The sequence below is a fragment of the Bicyclus anynana genome, chromosome 22, assembly GCF_947172395.1.
Source record: "Bicyclus anynana chromosome 22, ilBicAnyn1.1, whole genome shotgun sequence".
In the NCBI taxonomy this organism is placed as follows: Eukaryota; Metazoa; Arthropoda; class Insecta; order Lepidoptera; family Nymphalidae; genus Bicyclus; species Bicyclus anynana.
This window is the reverse complement of record NC_069104.1, coordinates 11,268,854-11,289,936: the sequence shown is the minus strand read 5'-3', so window position 1 is coordinate 11,289,936 and position 21,083 is coordinate 11,268,854. Positions and strand designations below refer to the sequence as shown.

The 21,083-nt window shown below is 36.0% G+C and overlaps 2 protein-coding genes across 6 annotated transcripts in view; one reads left to right on the top strand and one right to left on the bottom strand.

The window, feature by feature from the left end:
* Positions 1-21,083, bottom strand: part of LOC112053903 (dystrophin, isoforms A/C/F/G/H) — a 702,364-nt gene that overhangs the window by 280,282 nt on the left and 400,999 nt on the right. The window lies entirely within an intron of this gene.
* LOC112053896 (proline-rich protein 36-like) lies at positions 4,583-20,507 on the top strand. The gene is made up of 17 exons (XM_052888353.1): positions 4,583-5,229; positions 6,070-6,207; positions 6,824-6,850; positions 6,936-6,968; positions 7,917-8,054; positions 8,757-8,933; positions 9,734-9,799; positions 10,336-10,473; positions 11,011-11,031; positions 11,355-11,381; positions 11,459-11,482; positions 13,479-13,514; positions 13,688-13,804; positions 13,990-15,420; positions 17,092-17,148; positions 19,534-19,661; positions 20,487-20,507. Exons 1-16 carry the CDS (start codon positions 5,049-5,051, stop codon positions 19,650-19,652), a joined length of 2,730 nt encoding a protein of 909 aa, XP_052744313.1. The 5' UTR covers positions 4,583-5,048; the 3' UTR covers positions 19,653-19,661; positions 20,487-20,507.

The window sequence follows — 21,083 nt, the reverse complement described above, 5'->3', positions numbered from 1 at the left end:
AAGATCAGATACGGGATCTTAGACCACAAACAAAAAGCTAATATTATAAAGTAGAACAATTTGTTTAAACCCTAATCTTTGGAACTACTAGTTGAAAAGACTCTTTATATAAACAAATATATACCAGAAAGCCATTAATGGTAGATAGGGATAGCTTAGGGAAATTTATATAAAAGATTATTTAAAATCCTAAGGCTTGTCCACGCAGACGAAGTCGTGGACGTATGCTAGTAAGTAAATACGACGCATATAATTTTCAAAAGTCAGGTGCTTTAGGTAACTGAAATAACATACAAATGATTAAAATTTACAACTGCTGTAAATCATGCACGAGAGCTAATGTGCAATAATTTGAGCTGATATGTATTACAAATGGCGCTGGTAGAACGAATCATATTAGTTTCTAATCTGGAATTCAATTTCATTTCTAACCTATAAATCAATCTGACCTGCAATTTTCACGGAAGGCTGTCATGTATTTAAAACTGTGTGCGTAGCGCAAACCGTTCAGTTTCAATAGAGGCCTAAATAACATCGTTAGGAATAGATTGCAAGAAAAAGTGGATCGGAAAGAGATAAATTAGATAAAGATGCGGGGAGGCTTAGTCGGGAGCTTCTGCTTCCTTGCCTTCCTGTTATCTTCGGGTGTCAATGGTCAAAATGTTTTAAATTCCCAAGATCTCCAAGGTAAGGTGTGCAAAATTCTATTCAAGCAATTTTAAAAATTAGTCACCAAAGTGGATCATCGATTAATGGATAAATTTATTAAAAAAAGTTAAAAGAATGTGACCTTGCTCCGAGGTAAGGTGTTTTTATCTATAATTCAGACATGTCATTAAAATAATTAGATTAATTGGATCTATGGTAAATGAATAGAATAATCAACTCAACTTGAGAGTTGAAGACATTTAGTGCCTTTGTGTTTTGGTCTTTAAATGTTTCGATCTTTCAATTATCTTTCTCATTTCTTTTATAGGAAATTATTAAATGTCAAAGAGTTAAAAGCATGAAGCATGAAAGTCACTTAATTCGTTTGACATAATGGTTTCTTGTAAGAAGTTAAGCATGAAATGTTTTTTTTATAAGTCGCAATGTCCAACCCAGGAACCGTGGAAATTTTTTGCAATTGATTACTATCAAATTAATTTTCAGTGAGTAGCTTCATCTTGATGAGATGCTCAATTTATTTGTTAACGAAAATTCTCCATTCAGGTAGCTAACTGGGTTACCAGGTAATAAAACTGAGCGTCGGGTCGAGATAATGTACTAGGCAATTTGTAGGACATTATGGCTGTTAAGTTGTGTAACCGTTGGTTGCTGGTTAGTAACAACTTATAAAATCAAAATCAAAATTGTTACTAAACTACAATTTAACTGTACTAAAGTATTTGACGCATTTACTCACATTGGGCTTTTCCGAATTGCAAAAAATCAAAACTTTTCATGGAAACATAATATTCGCATTGCATTTTGATACAACATTTTTTATGATTTCATTCTCACAGTAAACTGGACAAATTGTCCTAGTTCGGTTTGTTTTCGCACGTCAATTAGCCTTGGTATATAAATGCATACTGACTATATTTTATTTTTCTTTTATTTGTTTTTTATTGTAACTGAAAACATGAATTTTTCATGTCAAATTTATTAGCAAGAGGAGTTAAATACCGTAACAAAAAAGCTACACAAAAATATTAATACAAATATATATAAAAATAAATATAAATGATTTTTTCAACAAATATTTTCAAGGTGCCAAAAACGATGCACAAGCAGTAGTGGGTATAGAACAACCAGACTACAAAGACCAAATAAATCAATATGATGCCAAAAAAGAAGAAAAACCAACTGATGTCGCTGAAACCAAAACTGAAACTCAAGCAAACCCTCAGCATGAAGTGAAACCTAATTGGTCTGTTCCACCGAATAAAAATTCGCAAGCTGCAGTCTCTGCACAAATATCAGGAAACAGCGGAAGTAATCCCGGAGATTCTCATGGTTATGCTACTTCAAATGTGAATACAGTACCAAATGCAGATGAAGGATGGAAGTCGGGTGCTCAAGATGATTTTGATCCGATGTAAGAATAATCCCTTTTAAAACTTAACATCTACCTTAATTATTATGGTATTACAAAATGATAGACAGGGCGAGACCTTATTAACGGCCCAGGCTTGCAACCGATAGGAGCAGGTTTAAAGGAACCTTAGATAACATGCCAATAATCTTCTTGATAGCTCGTGGAATCTTTCCCATTCAGATCAAACATTATAAAACAGTAAAATACATACCCCTATTACAGTCAGTAGTGTCACAATATCACTTAAATTCAAGTTATTCTTCGTCAAGATCAGAAAATAGAATCAATCGAAACTACTATTTTGTTATTTTTTTTTTGCTCTGTTCTTTTTTTGTGTTTTTTGTTTCATAATTTTATTTTACTTAGTATAAATTATATAATATGTAATCATGTATAAGTTTTAAGTTTAGACACGTCACGTAGACACGTCCGTGAACACACAAGGTTTCACCTGAAAACCAGCGCCACAGCTCGCTGTGGCATCGTGCTGAGGTAGATACCTTTTTTGTCCACGATCCTATGTATGTATTGTATGTTCTGTTTGTTTATTTTTATTTCATTACGTGTGTGTGGACAGATAAAGAGATTCTATTCTATTCTATTCTATTCTATGTTTTTTATCCGCGTCACGTAATGTGACGCTTTAGTCAAATGTTTTCAATGGTCGAAAAATCACGGTGCGAATGTTTTATCAGCAAATGAGATGAGACCTGTTACTTCCGTTTATATAGATCTGTGTGCCTAGTGGGAGTTTTTAATATTTTTATACTGTCACGTAACGTAAACGCAAATTTATATGGAATTGAAACAGTTGTGCAGTAGTGCCACTAGATGGCGCTGTTTAAATTCCTTAGAAATTCATGTTTACGTTACGTGACAGTAACAGTATCAAACTGCCACTAGGCCCTCTGGATCACCTAGCTACCAAACGCAACAAAACAAACATCAAACAAGTCAAAAACAAAAGAAGAAGACTAGTTATTATTCCAAATTCAAATATTTCTAGAATTTAGATGAAATCTCATCTGTTTTTTCTTTTGTTTCATAAAACAACAAGGAATGATGGTGAAAACAATGATACGCCAAATCCAGATGAGAACAGTAAAATGGGAGGTAACTTTAAAACCTTAGTTATCTTATTGTATTGAAATTTTCATAATGATATTCATCACTACAATAATCATCCTTTTCAGGTGGCTACGGTATATACGGAGCATTTTCTGGTAATAATTAATGTCAATTAATACATTAAATTAATAAAAATATCTCTATTAATAAAATAATAAACTAAGAGCCGGTGAAACCCCAAATTTTCGTCATTTCATAAAAGCTGAAAGTTTGTCAGCTCATTCTTCTACCATAAGTAGGTACGATTGCCAGTTATGGAGTTTGGACCATGGTGGCTTTGGGAGGTAGCAGATTTTAAGGATCCTGACCCTCAACCGTCTAAGTATAAAGTGTATTTTTTTCTTGCTTTCTTCGGCATAATATGGGAAATTCTATTCCCAGTCGTCAGTCACTTATCTTCACGGCAACTCTTCGAAAAACACTATTTAATTTGAAACTTCAAGGGTCTCTAGCGAAGGGTTGCCATGAAGCCAAGTGTCTGGCAAATGGGGATATCATTTCTCATATTATGCCGATAAAAATATAAAAAAAATATACTATATACCTAGACGGTTGATGGTCTGGATCCTTAAAACCTGCTAACTCCCAATGCCACCATATAATATTTTTTATTTATTTATCCTACTAATATTATGAACGCGAAAGTTTGTTTGGAAGTATTATTACTCTTTAACGCTGCTGCTGAAGCGATTTAGCTGAAATTTGGAATGGAAATAGATTTTACTCTGGATTGACACATAGGCTACTTTTTATCCCGACAAAATCCACGGTTTCCCGAGATTTGCGAAAACTGATGATTTTGTTGATATGAATGTTTGTTACTCTTTCACACCTCTACTTCTCAACCGAATTAGCTCAAATTTGGTATTGGGATATATTATAGCATGGATTACAACATATGCTACTTTTTATTCCGAAAAAATCCATAATTCCCGAGGATTTGTAAAAAACTAAATTCCACACGAACGAAGTCGCGGGGGTCCGCTAGTTATTCTATAAAATACATATTAAAATTAAGTACAAACTCCATAATTGGCTACCGCACTTACTTTATGTTAGGAGCATGAACCGACGGTTCATGCTCCTTCAGCGTTTATAAAATGACGAAGGTTTGGGGTCCACAGGCTCTCCGTCTATTAAGTCTGAGTTACTCTAAATTTTTACTAATTATCACTATTTTACTATTAGGAGCCGTATCAAGAGTAGTTCCACAAAACGAGTTTATCCATCCACTGTTGATGCCAGGTAATTAAATATCATTTAGAGCTCGTATTCATATTATATAGGTATTGATATCAAATTATTTCTCTATTTGGGGAATAATTTGTGTATTATTTTTCCATTTGGATAATAAATACAATTATTCAGATCTATTCGTTGAATAATCATCATTATCAACCCATATTCGGCTCACTGCTGAGCTCGAGTCACCTCTCAGAATGAGAGGGGTTACGGCAATAGTCCACCACGCTGACCCAATGCGGATTGGCAGACTTCACACACGCAGAGAATTAAGAAAATTCTCTGGTATGCAGGTTTCCTCACAATGTTCTCCTTCACCGTTTGAGACACGTGATATATAATTTCTTAAAATGCACACAACTAATACAACGTGGGAATATGCCCGATTAGTTTCAAACAAATACAGGGCCCTCAGTCATGAGCTGGTTTTAGCAACGTGGCATGAGTTTTAATCTTGTTTCATAATCCGTTATATATAATAATAATTGTTAAATTAATTCTATATGAGGCTTTTAAATTATTTAAAATTTCCTTTTTAGGAGGGCAAAATCTTGTAAGATGTTCGCGAGCAAATGAAATACACTCAGTTTGGACTCCGATGTACAAATGTCTGGTGTGTGTCTGTGTTAGAGAGGGTTGGGGTTTGAGTCCCGTCTGTGTCAATTGCAACAGCTGTACACAACCAGCAAGGGAACCAGCGGATAATTCAGTGGTTATAGTCCCACCACCACCGCCTCCAATAATTCCTGAATCACCCCCAATAATGCCAGGATCACAAGGTAAGAAAGGCTTTTTTTCGACTTTTATAATTATAATAACCACCAGCATACCTTGAATCACCTCCAATAATACCTGAATCACAAGGTAAGAACGTTTTTTTTTGTAATTTTTTTTATTAATAATCTTATTTTTTTTTTATTATTTAAAGGATTTAAAGAATAATAACTAGCTGACTCGGCAAACGTTGTTTTGTCTATTAAACTAATATTATCGCTATTGAAAAGTAGGGATTTAACGTTGTACGTATTTTTCCCATCATAAAAAAATTTGCAAAATAATTAAAAAAACATTTTTTGGGGCTTACTACCGAATATACATATCGGTTAAGCAACTTTGCAACTAATGTTGACACCTGAATTATATATATACAGATGTAATACCCCTGATATTTATTGTAAGTATGTGATGAATTGAATTATATTGCCAACCAAAACGATTCAAATTCAAACAGCTAAAATATGTAACGCACATAAAGAAGTTCTTAACTGCTAAAGAATCGATTATGTTTGCGATTTTTTAGATATATTTTTAGTATCTAACTTAAAGAAATATTGAAACTATTTGAGTAATTTAACTTAGTCGTAACGTATTTATCTTCCGTGAAAAATTGTGGAGAATTGTGATTACATTCGGATATAATTCGAATTGATTAGCGATTTATTATTAAGTGTAAGTTGCTTTGAAAACTATTTCACTTGATCTACAGAATACAACTGCACGGTTCTAAGACTTTGAAATAAAATTGCAAACTTCTTATGACATATTTTACATAATGGACTATTGCAAAGAGCCTCGTTGTTTGAATATTTTAACAATGACGTCATTTAATATTTTTTTAGTATCTTGCTCGCCGTTACCAACTAACACGCCTTTCGAAAATCCACTCAACCCTTGTCAAACGTGTGTATGTACGACAATCATCAACTCATTCGGCCAAGAAGATGTGCAAATCAAATGCGAGGAGAATCCAAGTTGCGGTAAGTTTTTATTTTTTTACAAGTTTACCCTTGACAATCTCACCTGATGGTATTAAGTGGCGATGCAATCTAAGATGGAAGCGGGCTAACTTGATAGGAGGAGGATGAAAATCCACACCTCTTTCGGTTTCTACACGGCATCGTACCGGAACGCTAAATCGCTTGGCGGTACGTCTTTGTCGGTGGGGTGGTAACTATTCACGGCCGAAGCCTCCCACCAGCCAGACCTTGACCAATAAAGAAAATCTCAATCGGTTCAGCCGGGGATCGAACCTAGAACCTAGTTTTGTAAATCCACCACGCATACCACTGCGCCACGGAGGCCGTCACTTAACATCAAGTGAGACGCAGTCAAGGAAGTTCATAGATCGTAGATCGTTAGATGGGCCTCAAAGCGTCGCGGAATTGTCATTGGCTTCGCACATTGAGTACGAGTTTGAGTTCATCAACTTACTATACTCAGAGGCACAATTACCCGCCGACATTAATATGACAGAAATATATAAAAGTGGGCAGATAATTGTACCTATATATTGATGTTTAAATTGATATTCAACCCTGACAACTTATTGGACTGGAACACACATAAATAACTAAAACTTTTGTTTTGTTCCAGTTACCCCGCCGGAATTCATTCCGATACGTAAGTATGAAAGCAATAGAAACAGTCAATGTTTACTTTGATCCCTTCGCGTGATGGAACCAACAAATATTTGTTTTGTTTGCAGCCCCTCTACCCGTACCACCAAGGCCTGTACCGAGTACGTATACTATCATAATATTATAAATAACTAGCTGACGCCGCGCGGTTTTAACCGCGTGGTTCCCGTTTCCGTAGGAATACGGGAATAATATATAGCTCATAGCCTTTCTCGATAAATATGCTATCTAACACTGAAAGAATTTTTCAAATCGGACCAGTAGTTCCGGAGATTAGCGCGTTCAATCAAACAAGCAAACTCTTCAGCTTTGTAATATTAGTATAGAGTATAGATATAGCTCCCAACCGAATTTAATTAATTTTTTTGGTTGGCCTGACGAGGTCTAGGTCCGAGGACCTTAAATAAAAGCTATAGATATTATCTATACCTAAGTATATACTGTAATCATTGATCTCCTATTAAACAGTGGATGCACAATCAGCGGCCAAAGAACGTTCTCATTCAATGAGTGCCAAAGACAACTTCTTGGCACTCAATTCAAGTAGTCGCATTTGCAAATTCAACATTAAACTCAACCCTTAACGTTGAATTTGCTATATTTAAAGGCCTTTATCCCATCTTTACCAATAATTCTACAGTCAAAGCATAATTGGCCCAGTTTTTAAGTAAAATTTTCTACATGATTGTGCGTCCTTTTATTATAAGAGGTCAATGATTGTAATGACCAATATTTTACAAAAATATCTGATTATACACTTTTGTTATTAATCATCATCATCATCATCATCATCATCATAACAGCCGATGAACGTCGACTACAGGACATAGGCCCTTTGTAGGGACTTCCAAACATCATGATACTGAGCCTGCATCCAGCGAATCCCTGCGACTCGCTTGATGTCGTCAGTCCACCTGGTCGACTAACACTGCGCTTTCTAGTGCAGGGTCGCCATTCCAGCACCTTGGGCAATGTCCACCAGCTCTTCGACTTTTTTGTTATTAATAATTTGATAATATTATTTATCAATCTATCATCAATGTCCACAGTGCCACTCTGCGAAAATCTACCTCTCAACGTCCAGTTCCCTCATCCGACGGAGCGATGTATGCTATGCAAGTGCGTGATAGAAACAAACGCATGGGTTCCAGAGAAGAAGATGGCATGTCAGCCGGATCCGGCTTGTGGTAAGTGATCAAATAAATGAATAAATTATCCTTCCATATAAAATAAAAATTAATAAATAAATTTGGAGTTGTTATGAGAATTACCTATTCTCAACTCTAATGAATATACATTACTAGCGGACGCCCGTGACTTCGTCCGCGTGAAACTCGATGTAAACTTTCAACTACCCCTACCCTACCCCTACCCTACCACTACCCTATCCCCACCCTACCCCTACCCTACTCCTACCCTACTATATAATAAAATATCATATTGTCATCCATACGTCATTACATATCTGTCATTATACGTCAATTAGATAGCTTTCATTTGCGTTTTGCGTTTCATGTCAAGTCACACGGGAATGCTATCGAACGGGATAAAAAGTATTCTATGTCCTTCTCCTGGCTCTAAACTACCTCCCTGCCAATTTTCAGCTAAATCGGTTCAGCCTTTCTTGAGTTATAAGTGGAGTAACTAACACGACTTTCTTTTATATATATAGATTATAGGACTCAAAAGTGATTACAAATTTATAAAAGCTAATGTCGAACAAAGGTTATGACTCACAACACTTGTCAGGACAACTTAATTAACAAATCAAACTGTAAACAAATTAAGAATAAGATAACATGAATATGGTCGTAAAAGTTCGATCTTTAACTCGTTTCTCGAAAGGTTAAAATAAAAAAATAAACAATAATTTACATTCTTCTTTCCAGAAAGGTATCCCTTACCACCAACGCCGGAATATCCGATGATACCGGAAACTCCCATAGTACCGGAATATCCAACAATTCCGGAATATCCCATAATACCAACACCACCCCCGACACCGCCTGCACCATTGCCGCCAATAATTCCAGATAACACTCCAGGTCCAACGGACATTGAACCAAGTAAGTTAACAATTTTATTATTTCATACTCTCAAATCCTCATCACCAGACGATGGATGTTCACAGTTCGACATGACTTCCTGACACATGACATGTACTTTATGCAGACAGAAATGACCTGGTGATATGGACTCTATACACTGGGATATAGAGTCCATATCACCAGGTCATTAATAGGGTATCAATAATAGGGTAATTGACTAATATCAAATTTAATATAACATTATGATATTAATTTCGTATAATACCTACATAGATTAGGGGTCCGAAATATATCGATATTAATTAATAAAAGTTAAGGATATAATAAAAAACTTAATTTAAAAATCATTATATTTTTTCAAATCGTCGATGTACGTCAAAATCATTTTGTGACGTCACAATGTTACTTGATGTACTAAACGTCAAACTAATTGTTAACTTGTTGTATTTGTCAAAAGCCGAACTGTTTCATGACGTCACGTTAAGAAATCCCTAACAAACGGTTTGTTAGGGATTTCTTAACGTGACGTCATGAAACAGTTGAAATACAAAGATCATCGCCGACAGGCGTTTTGGGCTCGTATTGTCAAACAATATTTAAAAATTAAAATTTTCATGTCACGTCTCTAAAAAATATGATTTTTTTCAATCTAGAACGATAAAGAACAATACAAATACCATTAAAAAAGTGTCAACTAGCCTATTGTACCCGTAGAAGAAGTTTTCCAGTTTGTATAATTTATATTATTAGTGCATACCCTAGTTACAATCTTGTGCACACCAGTGTCCGTGATATATTTTATTTTATTTTTGTTTCAGTTCCCTGGCCGCCAATAGTACAGCCTGTGCCAAAACCGCCAAGCCCTCTCCCTGGACCGCCACCGCGTAAGTTACCGCGTAAATCATCATTCATCTTTATCAACCCATATTCGGCTCACTGCTGAGCTCTAGTCTCCTCTAAGAATGAGAAAGGTAAGGCCAATAGTCCACCACGCTGCCCCAATGCAGATTGGCAGACTTCACACACGCAGAGAATTAAGAAAATTCTCTGGTATGCAGGTTTCCTCACGATGTTTTTCCTTCACTTCGAATACTTCAACTTCGTTCGTTTTTCGAAAAACAAAAAAGTATTGGATATCTTCACCGTCACAGTATTATTAAAAACAACTGTTTAATTTACATTATAGTCAATGGTGTACAGTAAACCATAATTGAATGTGTAAGTGGAAGGACATAAGAGGAGAGGAAGGCCAAAGAAGAGATGGTTGTGAAAGAGGACATTGTGTGTAAAAGGAGTGGATGATGAGTTGACGAGTAATAGAGACGAATGGAAAAGATTGACATATTTTTCCGACCTAACTTAAGTGGATAAGGGTAAGGAGATGATGTTGTGGAGTAAACCATAATATTTATTATTACAGATGATACCTGCAGACCGTACCCACCAAATACACCCTTCCAGCACCCATGGGACGACTGCCAAATCTGTATTTGCAGCGAAATATACGCCAACAACATCGTCAACATCGAAGTCAATTGTTACACGAAAAAGTCATGCTGTAAGTAATCCACAGACTCCACACCACGACAAAAGTCCAGCTCAATCATCATCATTATCAACCTCTCCTCTCAGAATGAGAGGGGTTAGGCCAACCACGCTGGCCCAATGCTGATTGGCAGACTTCACACGCGCAGAGAATTAAGAAAATTCCTTGGTATGCAGGTTTCTGCACGATGTTTTTCTTCACCGTTTGAGACACCTGATATTTAATTTCTTAAAATGCACACAACTGAAAAGTTGGAGGTGCATGCCCCGGACCGGATTTGAACCCACACCCTCCGGAGGCAGAGGTCATATCCACTGGGCTATCACGGCTTTTCAGTCCCGCAGCTGAAATCTGAACTAAAATTGACAGCGCCTTACACAAATGTCAGTAAGCGCCATTAAGACATTAGTGCACAGGACTTTTTTCGCGGCGCGGAGTATAGTTAAACTATAGTTAAAGTTGGCGAAACAAAATTAGTATTTACATCAAAATAACTATGAAATCTGATATATATGGTAAATTAAGAATTAATTATAAATTCGTTTTTAGGTATCGAGCCTCCAATACCTGGTAAGTAACCGTTTAATTATTATTTTCAAAAGTATTTATAATGTTCTCCCTACCACGTTTGCAAGAAATAGGTACGCGCCAATTAACGCGCCTACCATATTTGCAAGGTTACCATCAGAAAAAACCTTTGATATTTGAGATTATAATTATATTCTTTATTGTTATACTTTGTTATAAAAAATAGTATTATTAGTATTAAACAAAATAAAAAAAACATTTTAATAATAACACTGAAGTTCACTGAAGGTAGCCAACCTTTTTTTTATTTACCTAAAAAATATACAATGATCTTATATTTTGTCGTATTAATTTTAACCTTCCAGAACCACCTTTACTTCTGCCTCATAAACGTAAGTAGAAATATTTTTTTTATTTTAGTATTTAATATTTGACTAATTAAAAAAAATAACGGTTATTTTTCTTTTAGCATCACACCCGCCTAATATGTTTGGTATGTGTCTATTCAATTTATAAATTAAAAAATAGTAACTAAATAGGTTTTAATAATTGTTTAGTTAGCTTACGCCGTGGCTAGTATACAAAGGCGTTCACTTATCCGCATCGTACATCAGAACCATAGCATCAACCGGGTTTTTAATTTTACGTGAGATTCGTTCGTTGCGATCCGTACGATGCGGATTAATGGACGCCCTATCTTTGCTCAATCGGTATAATATACGTACCACCAAGCGATTTAATATTCTGGTTTGATGCAAATTCAAATTTAAAGTAGGCTTTAATTTACAAGAACTTTTGAAACGTCAGATTAAATGGTGATAAGTAAAGTCGAAACCTTAAAATTAAAGAAACGTGTGTTCCAAACGCGCCGTGGTCCGACAAGAGCCCATAACAAACACAGCCAGGGGTTCCTTTTTTGATGCTGAGATTTAAAGATACAGGTTGAATAAACTCATATATCACCTCAGACTGCACAGTCGCTTAACATCAGGTGAGATCGCAGTCAAGAATAAACGAAGGATAAACAGCTTCAACAATAAACCTACCTAATACATAACTTATAATAACAATAATACACTAAGCTCAACAGAGCCGCACGAAAACAACAGAAAAGAGAAAAAATAAATGCGTTTATCTCGAACAGGCAACGCGGAGCAAATAAAACCAAAAAATTTACGACACTCCACACGACATGACCGTCAAAATTGACAAACGGGTGAAAAAATGGGCGCCATACACAACCGCCACAGGTGCTGTTAAGGGCGAATACATAAGCGAGCTAAATTACCCGGCGATCCGAGAAACGGGAGCATTGAAAGCAGTTTGTGAAAATCAGTTTCACGATCGAAATTCAATTATAAATTCATTCATAAATAAATAAGTATATGAGTAATAAGAACTAAATAACTAATTGCTAAAGTTCATGAAAACATTCTCTAGAAAAAGCGGGATTTTGCAAGTCGTTGAACTAACTGATAAATTTTAAAAACAGGAAAGCAAAACTTATAGTATGCTCTAATAAGTTAAGGGTATCACGGTCTAATTAAAATCGATTCCCGAAGACACAATAAACTTCACACACATGCCAAAGTCGAAAACAAGAAGGGGAAAATTGGGCACTGATGTCAGCAAAATAGAAACGTAATAACAGTAAAAGGGCCCACTGTTTGTAAGACAATAATTAAAATAGAACTAAAATTAAGCAAAGGTTCAAGGATATAGTACATAAATTATTAAATATCTTACTTAAAAATGTATCGTTATAAGCTCTTTTACGTTAAAAAAAAAATATTCTACATTTTCATTAGGTCCTCCTTGACGTATCCTTCAATGGCTTCAACGTCTAGAGTGCACCAGGATGTAACTGGAAAAACCAAACTTAGTTTTAAAATTCCGGTTGCACGACTGGCAAAATAACTGACCACTACTATTGTAGATATAGGTAGACTTTTGCCTGGTCTTTCGAAGGTGCCTTTCTACATCTAGATCTTCTAAACGTTTCGCTTCAAAGGATTTTAAAGCTATTTGCTTATAGAGTTACGCAATTTGATAATTCTTTGCAAGTGTCAATATTCAAAACCGATTCTCTATAAAACACCTTCAAACGTGGGGGCTGTAAACAATCACCACAGGTGTCATAAAAGTCGAAAACATGAAAGGGGAAATTGGGCACTGATAGGAGAACGGGGAACTCTAAAAGGAAACGCAATAACTGTATAAGGGCCCACCGTTTGTTGGGCAATCATTGTAACAATAAAAATAGCAAGCGTTCAATGATTGACCACGAGCTAAGTGGATTGCTTTCTCGATGCCCATTTATCGACCTGTCACCCTTGGGGTTCCCATTCCAATAGATCTTTATGTGTAACTCATTGTTGTATTTTCGCCCGTTCCAGGTAAGGACGTTCGTTGTAAGAGTTATTGTGTGAAATAACTTATTTTTATTGTGGGACAGTAATGACCAATTCGGCTTTTCTTTGTTATTTCAGGACCTCCTCCATTGTATAGCGACCTTGTATTTCTTGGTGAGTTATGATTTTCAAAGGCTGTTTATTGAGATTAAAAGCAAATAGTGAGTATAACTGTGGAGTACTACTCTTGTATTTGGTAATTTATCACAAAAATATTTTTATATAGTTTTGTATAAATAAATGTAAATAAAATTGGTAAAGTAATGTTTATAATTCCATATTTCTAGAACAAACATGCCGGTTCAGAGCTCCCAATCAACCATATGTCGACAATTGCAACATCTGTACTTGTGAAGTAGAGTACCAATACGTATATGCGAAGTGCATTCCACAACCCAATTGTCGTGAGTACTTACAATCATCACTTTTATAGACCGGCCAGGAATACAAATCTATTGGGCCACTAGCATTTTTAGCATGAAATTTGTCTCTATTAGCATCCAAGTACAGAGTACTATGTGTTTCTAAAATTAATAGTTTATCAGTAATGATCTGGTGAAATTTTTGACGAAAATAGTTTCTTTTTCAGGTCCAAGGTTCGATAGCAACGCTGGTGCAATGGCCATTGCTCAAGCTAATCAGCAATCAGGAATAGCAAATGCACTACAGGGATACCAATCTGCTTCATCTGCCTCCCAAGCGTTAGCCCAGGCCAGTGGATCAGGGCTGTCTTTCCCAAATTCTTTATCTAATACTGCTGCAGGTTACAATCAAGGCAATAACCAATACCCTTATTTTATAAGAGAATCTCCATCCAGCTCAGCTGAGGCGTTGGCAAATAGTCAAACAGGGAGTACAAATATATCTCCGTATGGCAACTATCCATATTTACCTGGAAGCGGACTGTCTAATGCACAAGCCAATGCCTTAGCGAATGCTCAAACATCTCTGTCATCTCCATATGGCAATTATCCATACACCTCAAGTGGTACTTCTAGTGCACAAGCTCAATCACAAACTATGGCTGAGTCCAGTAATTTACTTCCTGGAATGTACGGTGGAGGACAATCAACTGCGCCGTCCCAAGCTGAAGCTTTAGCCCAATCTGGTAGAGGTTATGGACTCTATCCTTATTTGCCAGGTAGTCAATCTAATACCCAATCTCAGGCCGAAGCTATAGCCAATGCCCAATCCCAATTTTCTCCATATGGTACATATCCTTTTCTCGGAAGTAATCAAGCACAATCCCAAGCTGAAGCAATAGCCCAGTCCAATAGTTTACCTTCGTTTGGAATGTATGGTCAAGGAGGACAATCTAGTGCGATGTCTCAAGCTGATGCACTAGCTCAATCTAGTGCTATGTCACAAGATGCATTAGCTCAATCTGGTGGAGGTTATGGACTTTATCCTTATTTGCCAGGTAGCCAATCCAATGCCCAAGCTCAGGCCGAAGCTATAGCCAATGCACAGTCTCAATCTTCTCCATATGCCACATACACTTTGCCTGGGAATAGTCAAGCTAGTGCACAAGCAGATGCAATAGCTGCTTCTCAATTGTATCCATCAATATACCCGTATCCAACTGATAATGTAGAACCACTATATCAGCCTGGAAGCAACGCATGGGATTCTTCAGCACAAGCGCAGGCGAATGCTCAGTCATCATCATTTGGAAATCCAAATGCTCAGTCGTTATACCCATATCCAGGCAATAATCTAGGCAACGCTTGGGATTCTTCAGCACAAGCGCAGGCAAATGCTCAGGCATCATCATTTGGAAATCCAAATGCTCAGTCGTTATACCCATATCCAGGCAATAATCTAGGCAACGCTTGGGATTATTCAGCACAAGCGCAAGCAAATGCTCAGGCATCATCATTTGGAAATCAAAATGCTCAGTCGTTATACCCATATCCAGGCAATAATTTAGGCAACGCTTGGGATTCTTCAGCACAGTCTCAAGCATCATCATTTGGAAATGCTATGGCTCAATCACAAGCATTAGCACAAGGCGGCGCAAGTAAGTTAAGTGTATTTAATAGTGTAACTGTTTCCTGTGTAACTAACTGACCTCTACCAATTTAAAACTTCGGCAAGGCAATACATTCTGGTGGAAGTGTAGGGTTTGTAGAGAACAAGACTTCAAATAGAGCACTGTATGCTATCAAAGGTATTGGGCAAAGGTGTGTGAACCTAATATTATGATTCACGCAGTGAATACACTATACGCTATGGAGAGTTTATATAAGAGCATGTAGAGTTGGGTCTCCATGAGATCTAATAACTTTTTACAGTGCAAGCAGTATGAATTCGTATTGGCATTACTTTACATGAAAAAGTATTCGGTGTGATTTAACTTTATTCTTTATACATCAAAAAAAAATTAAAGAAGCAAAATTCGAACAAATTTAGTATTTTTAGTTACTCTATGATATCTTGGTGGTATGATAATATGATGATACCATAGTTGAATCGAAATGTAGCAAAACTAATTAAGATGTGCCCTTCGAGTTAGGACTAATTTGTGATCATTGCAAAGAAACTAAAAACTTGTTATTAAAATTTTGCCTGCTGGGGCACTTTTCTAATTGATATCGATTTGGAGAGATTTTGGATATCTAGTTAGTATATTTCTTTTTCTTTTAGTTATAATAGTTATTCAGATAATTTTCAGTTCGATCTAAAACTAAGCTAAATAAGTTTGTGTTAAAAAGCTTCCAGAAAAATGATTGCTAAAGGCAAATGTTACACTTCACACGAGATTATATTAATATTTGAGTGCGATAAGGCTGGACATCAAGCAAAATGGCCGAACGTTGATGGCTGCTTCGAAAGTACGAGTAAAGCTTTCACCGAAAGGGGATTTCATTAAACCCTGAGCATAAACGCCCGAACTCCATTAGGGAAACACCATGATATCCCCCGTGCAAACGTTCTTAACAGTAAATATGCATTACAGGGTATTATTCCATCTTATGATATTCATCAAAAATATCTTATATACTAATATTATAAATAAAATTACCTCTTTATAATATAAGAATAGATTTGGCTAAAATTTGGAACAGAAATAGATTTTACTCTGGAATAACACATAGGATAATTTTCACCCCGGAAAAATCCATGGTTCCCTCGGGATTTGTGAAAAACCAAATTCCATGCGGACGAAGTCGCGAGCGTCCACTAGCTGTCTAAATTCTTTTACCACTAAAAAGCCACGTTATTTGTAAGTGTCATAGGCTATATTTCATCCCCATATTCTCGGATTGAATATTACGCGAGTGAAACCGCGGGGCGTCGGCTAGTCTACTCTAATAAGAGAGTAGAAATCAAATGACTGTACTTTGTTTACAAGGACTTTTTAGAAAAAGATCTAGTTGGTTGGTAGTTAGCATATTTGGCTTCGAATAGCGAGGTCTGGGGTTCGAACCTTGGGTGGAGTTATGAAATAATTGCGTTGGCCGGCGACTTCATCCGCGTAAAATTCCTAAAAAACACTTTATGTCCAATTTGGTACAAGTTTTCCGACTTAGCTGATTTTTTTTAAATCATATTTTTCATGTTATTTGAAATCAGAAACCTTTTGGTGTGGGAACAAAATAATTTTAATAGGCTGTGTAAGAATTAAAACATACAAACAAATACTAATTTGATGAGATTATTTGCTATTAAACTATTTTTTGATGTGCAGGTGCTCAAAGCATAGCGCAAGCCGCGGCGATGTCTGGGAGACCTTTAATAAAATCGGGTAAGTTTCAAAATGTTTTTATATGAGACACCTCTAAGGGTACAGGGTTGATAGCTTTGTGGGGCGGACAAAGGGTAGCAATGCTTTCTGTGGGGGTATCAAGCCGAAGTTACGGATATTTTTTTAACATGCGTATAGAACGAGCCTGCAATAGTTAGACTTACTTCGTTTTATGAAACGAATAAGTTTTTCAGCCTAAACTTCAGGCTGAAACACTTAAGTAAATCATCATCCTTAGGTAAACGGTAGCAAATTATGTAGTTCGGACCGTGGAGGCTTTGGAAGGTAAAGACAAGGATCCAGACCCTCAATAGTGGTTCAAGGTTTCGATGGATTATTATGAGATATTCGAGTAAGAATAAGGTCAATATTAACTAATTTGTGAATTTCAAAATCAATTAAAAATCTTTTAACGTAATTAGATGAAATAGTTCGTAGAAATGTTTTGGCACTACGACAGATTGTTATATACTATAGATCGGTTACGTGCCTACAAAATCACCGCAAAAAGCGATACGAATAATAGGCTACAATACTGAGCGCACACACAATTTTGTCTTTAATTCCATTATATATTTATGTATATATAATTTTTAGATATTTAGGTATCATTTGTTTAAATAACTTTCGTTGTTAACCACAACTAACATTGAGTTTTGAGCGCCTCATTTTTCATGTGTTCGTAACACATCTAACAGTATTTAATATCATTGTTGCGACTCCATGGACCAAGGGTCTCCACGGCAAAAGGAACAATCAATATGTAAGTCTTATCCAAACTCCATAGTTGGTTACCTTACTTATTTGTCAAAGGAACATTGGCTGTCAAACATCCTTCTTAAGGTAGACTTCCGTTCTTGGCGACCGCGACGCACGACTGCGACCTGCGACCACGCGACCGACTGCTTTATATGGAGCAGTAAGAAAAAGTGGTCGCGCGTCGCGGTCTCGCGCTTTGTTTAGTGTTCCATATAAATTCATACTAAGCAGTGGGTCGCGCGGTCGCAGGTCGCGGTGATAGAATGAGGCATGTCTGACTACGACCGGCTCTTAAGCCGTAGGCCGGTAATACCGCGGGTCCTGTCAACTTTTGGGATATAAATTAAAAATATATTAGCCAGAGCAGATGGCGTGCGCGTCTCATGCAAATTCCGTTTAATCAAACTTCCACGGGAAGTCCTCGTTCGGAGCTTACTACTTATTGGATTTTTTCGTACACAACGAATATTTATGAAAAATTATCTTAGAGGCTAAGGTTAATTCAATTTTTTTTATTAAAATATGTATTAGAAACAATGAATAATTGAATATTTGGTTCCGGCTTTGTGACTCTCAAACGATCACTATCACATGATAATGACTATGAAAAAGCGATGTAGAGGCTGCTCGGAAGTACTTCCTATAACTGTCGGTTTTTATTCTCTATAAAATGAAAATTTTCGGAATGAAAAAAAATTTGTATAGCATCTTGGGTCTGCTGCTATTATACCTTATAATACCTACGAGCCTACAATATAAAATTATTTTGAAAAATAAATAATATTTAATATACTATTATTAAAAGAAGATGACAAGTCTTAATGTCATTTTATTTGACCGAGTTAACAAAATACTATTAACATTATTCCATTTACTCGTTACCTCAAATCCATCTCTATAATGTTTTTCCAATCTCTATTTCTCTTTATATTTTCGTAACACAATTTCTACATGAATTACAAAGATACCATTATAAATAATTGTATTCGGTTGTGACTTTTTTTTTTTTATTGAGAAAGAATACAATAAGGAACTTAAGCTAACTTATCCTAATAACTGTACAAATCATGCCCACGTGGAATGGTGGCAAGAATACTGGCTGCATTTCCGCGCTGGACAGCCAGGCTGATCCTTTGCCCAAAAAATGAGCCAGCCCTTGTGACTTAAATACAATTAAATAACTTGAACAAATGAAATCTATACAAGATTAATAAATGCCTCATTAGCTCCACGGTAACCGGTTGATTCCCGATGAGAACTAAAGAGGGGAATGGGGAATATTGATCACACATTGTTCAAATAGATCAATGACAATCTATACTAATACAAAGAGGTAAATTTGTGGTATTGTACGAGTAACTCTGGATCTACTAAACCGATTTTGAAAATTCTTGTACCACTAGAAAGCTACGTTATTTGTGAGTGTTACATGCTTTTTTTGTCCCCGTATATTCACAGGAACGGGAACTACGTGGGTGAAACCGTGGGGCATCTGCTAGTAACTAATTAGTAATACAAGCAAATGTGTTGTATATTTGTTATGCTTTTGCGTTTTACTTTAGTTTTTTAACCTGAAACATGTTACAACATTCATAATACATACATTTGGTCCACAATGTTTTATAGGAAAAGGGTTATGCAAGTACAACGGTGACAAATACCACCACAACTGCCAAGCGTGCTCCTGTTTCGCAGAGGACGACGGAAAGCTATACTCCCTCTGTCTGGGCAACCCTTGCGCGTAGGAATACAAGGTCTAGGACACTTTCTTTGCAATACAATACACATCATTCATCATCATCATTATCATAGTCTAGTGGCTTCCTGAAATCACAGATTTGGTCGACCCCCGTCTAGGTGGGTCGAAGACATTAAGCACGTTGCAGGGAGCCGCTGGATGCTGGCAACTCGAGATCGTTGTGTTTAGAAGTCTATCCAAGAGGCCTATGTCCAGCAGTGGACGTCCATCGGCTGTCAATGATGATGATGAATATACCTAGTCATCACTACATGTGAAGTTATCTCACTTGCTTCTATTTTAAGTAGAATTATGCACGACACAAAAGCACTAAAATACAGTCTATCACGTATTTTTATCTTTTCTATGCTTTACTAGATTACTAAGGTAACCAAGGTTTAGCTTCAGTCACATGGACACACATTTTTTTGTATATATCTTAACAAAACATAGCCTTTATTGTACACTCTATAAACTAATTTATTTGTATCAAAATCAGTTTATTCTTTTTCGAGATTAACGTGAATGTACATTGAAGATTTTAAATAAAGTTATGAGTTTTTACGTTTATTTCATGTAACCTCAATTTTTAATGATAATACCTACTCGTTTATGTTTTATTTTATGTACAGAATAAATTATTGCCACATTTCACTCGTTACGATTATTAATACACATCGTCCATTATAATAACTGGAGAATAACCATATTCTTTAATTCAGTCACGTTATAAAGAACATAACGAAAACATATTACTATACATATTACATTACTATACATACAACGAAAACATATTACTAACATTATATAACATATTATAATAAACAAATTTTATTTTCAGGTCGCGAAGATGAAGATTCCTCCAACTCCTCAGAAGAATAAATAGACGGAGAATTAACATCAACGACTAAAGAAGCTTAAGTTTTAGTGATTTTTTTACGCAATAGCAAAATAACAGCACGCTTACACTAAATAAAGTAACTTTTGCAAATGAGGTTATAATTTGTTTTGTTTTTTTTATCTATCGTAATTATTTTATCGAAACTTTCGTGCATTAAATACTCTCTGCTGAAACGATTGCCATTGTTCCCGAGGGAGAAAAAACGCGTTTTAATTCACTAATAATAATAGGTAGTTATTATGTTTAATGAACTATTATTAATAATCGCACCAATAAAATAGTAATCCAAGAAGGCTTCACAATAAAGTAAGGTCACGATCCAATAAGTCGCGATTTGCATGACATCATGCATATCGTGACCAACACACGATCAGTTATATCGGATGTCCTGCCGTTAGCGCTGCAGGCACGTGAACTTATCTGATGATGAGTGGCTAGCAATACATGATAGGGTAATAATTAATTGTTATATTAATATATTAAATTCTTAATAAATAAAGGACTATTAAAAATATTTTGCAGGCACGAATTCAAAAT